The following is a 10094-nucleotide window of genomic DNA, read 5'->3' on the forward strand; positions in this document are numbered from 1 at the left end:
GTGCCATGAGGGCGATTCACAACTGTATTAATGTTAAAGTGGCTGATTATAAAATGAGCTAAATTTGAGAATTCAAATACAAACAAAAAGTTTTGAAAGCAAAAAAATGTCAACTTTATTAATTTATAAACAATCCAAAAAATTATTGTCACAGATCATTGTTGAATGATTGTCAAAGCAGGACTGTAGGAAGCATTTTCATTTTTTATTGGATTAATGGGGGAGGGGCTAAAAACATCACCTTTAATTGCTTTCTATTGTAAATACTGATCATGAAAATTATTGAGGTAGCTATATGTAATTAAATGTAAGTAGCTTTGGTAATACTTTTATATACTAGCAAAATTACTGCCCCTAACCCCTGTCTCCCTGGTACCTATACAGGCCTGCAAGAATTGTAAATGCATTTATTTGTATACCAATCACATTCAAAACAAAAATATTGACTTGAATAAGCATACTGTAAATCACTTTTTATTCGCGAGAACTTACTTTCGCATATCTATGCGAGACAGTGTGCTCGGGCAAAATTTTAATTCTCGCGCATAATTGTATTCCTTAAAATTATATTGAGCAATAACCACAATTCTTGAAAATTTTATCTCATTTATCAGAAATCAATGCCTATCTCGCAAAAATAAGGTGTCGCAAAATTTAAGTGATTTACAGTTCATTTTTTTTTTTTTAAAGAATCGTTCAAACTTCATCACAAACTCACACACAACAATCACGTGTAAATTACTTAGACATGAACAAAACAATTAACTTAAATTTAAATGCATTCAAATGACAAATGTGCCAAAATAGAAAAGAAGTACATTCATTTAAGAAAGATTTAAACTTCATCACAACCACACACAATTCGATCATGTGGAAAAATCATTATCACATGTAGACATTACTTTTTTTCAGGAAGGCACAACCATAAAGCTTTAGTTTCTATTGCTAATACTGAAAAATTACTGAGGTATCCAGCTGTAATATTTTGCATTGGTTTATATTTTTAACACTTATATACAAGCAAAACTACTGGCAAAATACTGGCAAAACTACAGACTATCAAAGGATTGTAAATGCATGTACATGTTTAACTCTCATAAAAAAAAATAATCAAACTTGAAAAAAAAATCAAATACATGTATCTAAATATGATTTGTAAAACAAAAATAAGTACATTTTTTTGGCATATGTACATAATAGGATTTGTAATACAAAAAAAAATAAGTACTCTCTTTTAAGGACTATTTGAACATTGATTGCATAAAATCACAACTTTATTGCACAACACCCTTTGGATCCCTTCCCGGGGTATAATGTACTGATCCACCTCCGCTTCTCGGTCTGGATCCACCTCCCGTAAATTCGCATTACTCTCCAGCACTTTGTCTAGTGACCACACGCCGATGTTCTGACTCTTGCCCTGCATGCCAAACACGAAAACATCTGGCGATGAAACAAGGAGATTCTGGAGTGCAAAGGCTTTCCCTAGCTGAATTTCATATAAGGGAGATAACTCAGGGTCTTCTGTCATTCCTACATTGTCAGGCAGCAAAGTTCTTTCCAGTGAAAAAAGGAACCCTATTAATACACAATGAATAAAATAATTTCAGAATATATACATCTGTGGTATCTCTCTTTTATGTTATAATGCTGTAAGCAATCACAAGTTACTTCAAATCAGTCTAGCAAAGTGCCTTTATTTATGCAGAAATTAATGCAAATGCAATATTGCAAGGGCAATAATTCAGGAGTGAAGTTGAATGTGACGTATTAGCATTGCCCTGACTATTTATTTTAGTTGATGAATACAATGTCATAGAATAAACATGTACCATCTTTAAAAAATAAGATACCTGAGAGTACAGCCCAGTGAGCTTTATTGCCGTTCTTCAAACAAGGTCCATTATTTTTGTCTCCATCATATCTAATGCCCAGTTAATACAAAATAATTCTGATCATTTTGCTTGTTCTATCATACATGTATATCTAATACCCCATAAGTACAAAATAATACACAACTGGCTAACTGAAGGTAAATATTCTTTCTGACTTAAATGAAAAGATACATGTACATATTTACATAAAAGGTATACCAGTACCATATAACAGGACTATTTCATGTATAGCTATTTAACTTTGCAGAAATATTTTCTAAATTTAATAATCATATTTTTACAGTGATTTCTTTGTAATCTAATCTGAGCAGCAATTTTACAGATCTTTTTCTAACAATTAACCTAAAAAGACTCAATCAGTGAGAAAGTGATAATTGGATTATCCCCCCAAAAAATTTAGATACAATTTTAAAAAGATAAGCATCCTCCATTAAGGATACGGCACTAGGACAGGGTGACTGTTGGCTAGATGTCCCAGTAGACTTTCCCTGGATCCTGAGTCCCTCATATCTAAAACAGTGGCTGTACAATCCAGAATTTCCTCTGCTAACGTGGCCATATCATAAGCTGCAATGATTAAATTTAGTTAGTATGTGTATAGGACATGTTATGGTAACACATAAACTTGTATAAGAGAAATGAACTGATTAGGCACTATGTCCCTAAAGATTAGAAAGGAAAACTGAAGAGCATGAGTTAAAAATATGCCCTCATAATACATGTATCCCATGAATTTGGATTTAAAGCAAAAAATTGAATAAACTTAATACCAGCCCTTCTGTAAGTGAGCAATTAAATAATTCTTCAAAGTTTCAACTATTTTTTTTTTTAATAATCAAGTCATAAAAACATATAAAATCAAAGATTATATATTAAATTTGCATGGCAGCAGATCCAAAGGGAAGGAAGAAAAAAGAAAAACAACTTAATTAATATTTTGAACAAGAAGTCTGTGAGCCAATGCTCACTAGTAATACCCCCGTTCTGATTTGAATAAACACTATCATGTTAGTATATACAAGTTCAATTACATGCTGATGCACAGACAAATAGAAAATTGACATCAGATTCATATCAAAATTAATCCCACCATATGGCATGTCTCAACTTTAGAGTACTTGTACTAAAATTTCAAGCATCTGCTACCAGTAATTGATGACAAAACTGTGATGAAAATTTGTTATGTATGAAACGGACAGATGCACAGACAAACAGGAAGTTGACATCGGATTTATACAAAAAAGTATCCCACCATATGGCATGCCTCAGAGAAGATTATGTTAAAATTTCAAGCATCTACGATGACTAGTTGCTGAGAAACTGCGACGAAAATTTGTTACGGACCGACACACAGTAAAACAGTATAACCCCTCCCCTTCGGAGCGGGGGTATAAAAATATAATATTCAAATATAAACCAAGGGAGATCATATTAATTACATATTTTTGGCGGGTGGCTGTAAGCAAATCAAAGATAATAGCACAGATCTGTTTTTTAAATTCAAAAATAAATCTATAAGAGCTATACCTGAGAAGAGTTCTCCCTGCAACGATAAGCCTCTCCTCTGACTTGTCTCTAAGATATGTGTGGCTGCCATCTCTTTCTTCAACATTTGAGCAGCCATGGCAAGGGCAACAACTCCGCAACTATAAAAAAGCCCTGTACATTGCACTAGTAGTATATACATGTACGTGTATGTATTACATGCATGCTACGAAGAAATACGTCTGATAGCACTTATTTACCTGCCAATTTAAGTTCTAGTTTACTGACAAATTCTAATGATCGACAACTAATTTTTTTTTTTTTACACAAAATCTCAGTAAAACATGCAATTTAATTATTACCATGGCCCATCTTGAAGTATTGGGTGGACAGTGCTATTGGAAGATACAATGACTTTGGAAGACAGATTCGGAATATCCTTCTCTCTGGAAAAAAAAAAAAAACATATGTCAAGAGGTGACATAACTTTAGTCATAATATACTGTCTTATCATGCTTATTTTTCACTTGCCATTACATCTTAAATCTCTTGATGATAAATATGAGGACATATAAAAAACAAGTGGTTTACAGTTAGATTTTCATTCCTACAATCTCCACTTAAATGCCCAGCAATGTTATCTTCCAAGATAAGTGATAAAAGGAAATGTTGTACAAGTACTTTCAATTTTTTTTATCATTGCAAATAGATTATTTTTTACAATATCATAAAAAAAGTATTATAAAAACTTCCTCATACATGTACTATTTATTTTTTTTGAAGATAATAATTTCTTAATATTGACATCCATGTGAATCAGGGCCATTTATGGTACATTGTAACTTTTCCCTGAAAGTAATACCCTGGGAAACATGGTACATATGTGTACCTTCAATCAACTTTTTTTTTAAATACTAAAATAAGAAAATTCTAAACATATGGTATATGTTTAGTTTATAACTAACCAGAAGTCTCTGTCGAGACTGTAGCTCTACTGGTTTACACTTAAAACAAAGGAAGAGAAAAGTAGCAGTTGGGACTTGAAATAGCAATAAATAGAAAAATGATCCTTGCCGCTCTTCAAAAAAAAAACCGATGCACAGAATTATGTATCTTAGTGTAGTCTACTTGTGTGCCAAGTTATTTTGAAATCGAACCAAAACTGTAGGAGGAGTAGCATTTTGAAAGCATTTCACAGAAATTTCTATTTTTGGTAACCATGGCAACACCATTCATTGAAATCAAAAACCGATGCACAGAATTATGTTATTTTAGTGTAGTCTAATTGTGTGCCAAGTTTTATTGAAATCAAACCAAAACTGTAGGAGGAGTAGCATTTTGAAAGAATTTCACAGAAATTATTATTTTTAGTAACCACGACAACGCCGTTCATTGAAATCAAAAACCGATGCACAGAATTATGTATCTTAGTGTAATCTACTTGAGTGCCAAGGTATATTGAAATCGGACCAAAACCGTAGGAGGAGGAGCATTTTGAAAAATTGTTTACAGGCAGACGGATGGACGACGGACGCATTACTATCGCATAAGCTCTTCTGGTCTCTGACCAGTAGAGCTAAAAATTAATAGTAAAAACAACAAAACACATACATGGTTGTTTTGATGTTCTTCCTGAGGTGTTCTTTGCTGTGATTAGTTGGCTCCTGTGGCACCATTAATACTGTCCCAGAAATATTCTTTAGACTGATGCGGGTTACTGGACCGACGTCTACAGGGGGAGGGGGAGGGGGTGGGGCCCCAAAGGGAGTACACATTCCTGTGGGTCCAAATGGCCACTGACTCTGCTAGAGTTGTGTCATGGCAGGAAGATAGCGCGCTGGATTGAAAAAAAGAGAAATAGAGATTGAATATGAACAGAAAATTCATCAAGCAAAGGAGAGGTTTCAGATAATAACTGGTCATTAATACCTTAATAAAGTACTACATGCACTGTAATGCAATCTCCTGAATGTCATATTTAAGTTTTATTTGGCAATGACTAAGAACTGAAGACTGAGTGATTGATATAAAATGAACTAAATGTATGCATTCACTATCATAATTTATGCACAAATCTATCTCCATTGATTCTCTGAGTCAACTGGGGGAAAGGAATATCTTTATGATATAAAGCATTTTTTAAAATAATTATTTAATACAACTTTTACTAGCAGTCAACCCTGCATGTCTAGCTTATTTTACAGTAACTTTAAACACTAGTCTGAATCAATACAGGTGAGGCATGGATACGGGAATTGAAGTTTGGGTGCAGAAATCATAAGTAGGCAGGGGGTCTACGGGCTGCCTTGAGGCCCCTAGTTTGTCCACAGTGGAAGCCCAGGGGCCAATGCCCTTGGAATTAAGCTCCGATTTTAGATATTTTGTAGTGTAAAAATGAGGTCTACCAAGTGGACTTTGTTTTACATTTACTAGATGAAATTATGATAAATGTTAACTGACAGATGATTTTTTAGGGAATTTTGAAAATTACATAAAACGTTTGCATGATTACATTTGTCACATCCCTAACTTCCCAGGTGGGGATGGGGAGGGGGTGGGGTCAGGAAGCTCCTCCTTTTTAACATCTATATAATTATATATCTGAGCCCATCCATTCCCACTACACACATAGCTGCAGGTGTAGTGGTGGTCAGGTACATGTATAAATTAAAAGGGTCACCTGAATGGCTCAGGTGACATAAATATGCTGACTTAATTGAGGTGTAACCCTTATGTTTCATCACTGAAGAAAAGTGTATAGAACTTAAACAAACTCTGTTGAATCAAATGAGATAGTATGACTAAAGGAATTATATCTCTAGATCTACCTCAAAAGCGCTGCATTGTGATAAATAAAAAAAACGATAAGTAGTCATATTATGACACTTCATCATATATTCAGGAAGCTAATTTTTTTAATTAATTTTTTTTTCTGAATCTAATTTTCCTGTCTGCAGCTGAGTCTTTTGTATTATATAATTCGGAGGAAAGTTATCAAAAGTCTGGTAGATCTACTAATTTATAAATGATTCAAAAATGCAGAATATATTGTTATAAATATACACCTCGATTTAAGTGTGGACTTTGCGGCATACTTACGCATAGCTAGCTCATGACTTGGTCAATCGAGTTTATTGATAAAATTGCGAACTCTTGTGGTTCTATCAATGCCATGTTCACACACTGCATGTGCCCGATAAAACACTGCGGATTTATAGAGTTATTTATAGCCCTAGTTGTCAGCTGTTTATTCTTACAACAGAACAAACATGTTTCATGTGATTTTGATTAAATCTAAGCAATAATCTTTTTAGTTCTGTCCTAATTAAACCCTTTTTGATCCTAGAAACATTTAAAAACACAATTCAATTCTGTGCATGTCTTCAAGAACTAATCTCGCAGAGCATTGCAGAGCTCTACTTATAGTCTATAGCTACGTTCTCATGCAGTGGTCATGTGAACTTGTGTTGGCTTGCAATTTGCAAATCAAAATAATTTTAAAGGGTTTCCCTCAAATCCTGAAATATTCTTAAACTTACCTTTAACCTTTCGAAGTTCTAAACACATCTGGGCCATTTATAGCAGGATAATACGTACCGCTTAATCCACTGTTATCTTGCTTGTAGGTCGGCAAGTGCTAGCATAACTTCAGAGTTGTCTGCCCCTAGTGAATGCAATCGGCGCTCTCTCTCTCTCTCTCTCTCTCTCTCTCTCACTCACACACACACACAAAGCTGAATAACTGAAAGTGACAATAAATCTCAATTTGAACGTTTTTTCATTCAAATTTTTAACTGATATTAATGATATGCACGAAGCGTTAGAGTCTAGTCTTCTTTTCAAAAAAAAAAAATTTCTTACGCATGATAAATTTTGCATCAGAAATATCAATTTGTAGTAATTTAAGCATATTGAGGACAGGCCTTTCTCTATTATCTTTAGAGAAGTGGACAGGCTTTCGCCTACGCCTGGAAAAAATATAAACTAAAAAATGTCAACCCATGTACCTTCAGAATCAAATGCATGTGCATGACTATGCATCCCATAAACGCACTAGCTGCAGATCTGTAGCGTTATGGTTTTATATAGTAGTCTTGACCATAACGTTATGGTCACTCAAGACTTCTATATAAAACCATAACGCTATGTACAGATCTGCAGCTATCACGATTCCTTCCAACGCTTTCATTATACCATCCAACCCCCTTAGGGTTCCATCCGACCCTCACATATTATCCAAACCTCACATACAATCCAACACGCTAATGATACAACCCAACGCTCCTATGATTAACCAGAAGTCTCTGTCAAGACTGTAGCTCTACTGTTTTGTACTTATAAAGTAGCAGTTGGGACATAAAACTTTACAAAAGCAATAAGTAGAATAATGATTCCAGATTAAGTCTCTTTTTGTGGCAAGATTGCAATAAGACTACAACTGTAGGAGTGGCTTTAAATAAAATTTTACAGAATTTTCAATTTTAGTTACCATGGCAATATCAAATCGAAACACAAAACTGATAATTATGTATCTCAGTTTAGTCTACTTGAATGCCAGATTACATGTATATTATAATTAGATTAAAACTGTAGGAGGTGTAGCATTTTAAAAGTATTTCACAGAAAGAATCTCTCTATGTTTAGTAACAATATGGCAGCACCGTTCATCGAATCCAAAAAACGATACACAGAATTACATGTATGTATCTTAGTGTAGTCTACTTGTGTGCCAAGTTATATTGAAATCAGACCTAAACTGTAGGAGATGTGGCATTTTGAAAGTATTTCACAGACATTTTTATTTTTAGGAACCACGGCAACACCGTTTATCTAAATTAAAAACCGATACAAGAATTATGTAACTTAGTGTAGTCTACTTTTGTGCCAAGTTATATTGAAATCAAACCAAAACTGTAGGAGGAGTGGCATTTCAAAAGTATTTCACAGAAATTTCTATTTTAAGTAAACACGGTAACACCGTTTATCGAAATCAAAAACCGATATTTATCGAAATCAAAAACGATATGCATAATTATGTATCGTAGTGTAGACTACTTGTGTGCCAAGTTATATTGAAATCACACATAAACTGTAGGAGGAGTAGCATTTTGAAAGTCTTTCACAGAAAATTCTATTTTTAGGAACCACGGCAACACCGTTCATCGAAATCAAAAACCGATTAAAAGAATTTTGTATCTTAGTGCAGTCTGCTTGTGTTCTAAGTTATATTGAAATCAGACCAAAACTGCAGGAGAACTAGCATTTTGAAAAATTGTTTACAGACAGACAGACCGACACACCGACATCTTACTATCGCATAAAAATGAAACAAAATTACCTTTAGTTACCTGTTCCTGAAATGCCAAAATAGACCAAATTGAAATAAATGGGATGCATTTTACTACTCGTTTTCGAATATTTCTGCCTAGTTTAACGTGGTAACAGGATAAGTGTAAGCAATAAATTTAGTATAAGATTTGTTTGCGACCACAAAACAAATTATTATTTTTTGTTCTCCGATGACCCGTTTCTCTTCCTTTTGGCGACGTAGCTTCAATTTATATCAGTAGATAAAATGTTTTCAAAATGTTAAATAAATTTGTAAATAAAATGTCTCTATTTCTTAATATCTCAAGAACCCCTGAGGTATTTTCTTTAGAGAAGTGAACAGGAATTCGAAATGGATGTAGACGAATGCCTGTCCACTTCTCTAAAGAGAATACCCCTGAGCAAATTTTTGCCGATGGTATCCTCGACCCATGGGCTCTCATTTTCTGTAGAATCATCAATGTTCGTGGTGGACCAATGTTCGTGGATTTCGTGAGTCACCCTTACCCACGAATTAACATCCCCACGAACGTTTGGCGCAGACCATCTGACTTTGGGGAGATCATCGCATTTTTGCGTCACCATCGCACTTTAGAGTCTTAGATATATATGTATATAAACGCCTTTTAGAGGGTTAGGTTCACTGATACTCAGAACATCTACAGTTGTAACTTAATATGCATCTTTTATAAGAAATGAATAGTAGGGAATGTTTATGATACCATTTAAGTGTTTTATGCACATATAAAATATACTTAATGTGGCATAATCTCAATTGTGGAACTGTTTTAATGCAGGAATCGTGAATAAGGTCTAATGACATGCAGTTTCCAATACCTCTTCATCTTCACGCCTTGAAGACACTCACCTTTAAGTTTGTCATTTTTGTTTGTTTAACTTGAATGTTTTTAATTCATTCTAAATATACCTCTTATCTATATTTATTTAATAATATCTGTCCATCTTTTCATTTGGGATTCTCTCTTACTTTTTTCTTTCTCGCCGTATATTTTGTGTTCCCATGAATAAGTCAATCTTCTGGTATGTCATTCCTGGTTTATCACCTTCGCGAAGCTAAGACAAGAGTGAGGACTGCGATTCCTTCTGATCATCGTAAAATAATGAAGACATGGATTATGCAATTCTTTTTTACTATTGTGAAATGACAATAAAATGGAAATAAATGTAGTTTTCAAGAAATACAGTCAATCCAGGATATTGAGGACAAATTCAAGGATGTTTAGAGTAGAAAACGTTAATATACGAGGGAGAGAGCGAGCAATGTTCAAAGAAAAAAATATTAGGCGTGTTGTAAATTAAATGAATCATTCATTATATCCCCTTAAAGAAAGAAATGAATAGAAAAACGACATGGAGGTGAAAGAG

The 10094-nt window shown here is 34.0% G+C and overlaps 1 protein-coding gene across 1 annotated transcript; it reads right to left on the bottom strand.

The window, feature by feature from the left end:
* Positions 1-90: 90 nt before the first annotated feature.
* Positions 91-6976, bottom strand: LOC134235857 (actin maturation protease-like). The gene is made up of 7 exons (XM_062718022.1): positions 6920-6976; positions 4992-5217; positions 3743-3826; positions 3423-3541; positions 2336-2462; positions 1854-1924; positions 91-1578 (listed from the first exon to the last, which is right to left on the bottom strand). Exons 2-7 carry the CDS (start codon positions 5153-5155, stop codon positions 1235-1237), a joined length of 909 nt encoding a protein of 302 aa, XP_062574006.1. The 5' UTR covers positions 5156-5217; positions 6920-6976; the 3' UTR covers positions 91-1234.
* Positions 6977-10094: the final 3118 nt, after the last annotated feature.

This window comes from Saccostrea cucullata, unplaced genomic scaffold (genome assembly GCF_032062105.1).
Source record: "Saccostrea cucullata isolate Sc308-1 unplaced genomic scaffold, CSIRO_AGI_Scuc_v1 ctg16253, whole genome shotgun sequence".
Classification (NCBI taxonomy): Eukaryota; Metazoa; Mollusca; class Bivalvia; order Ostreida; family Ostreidae; genus Saccostrea; species Saccostrea cuccullata.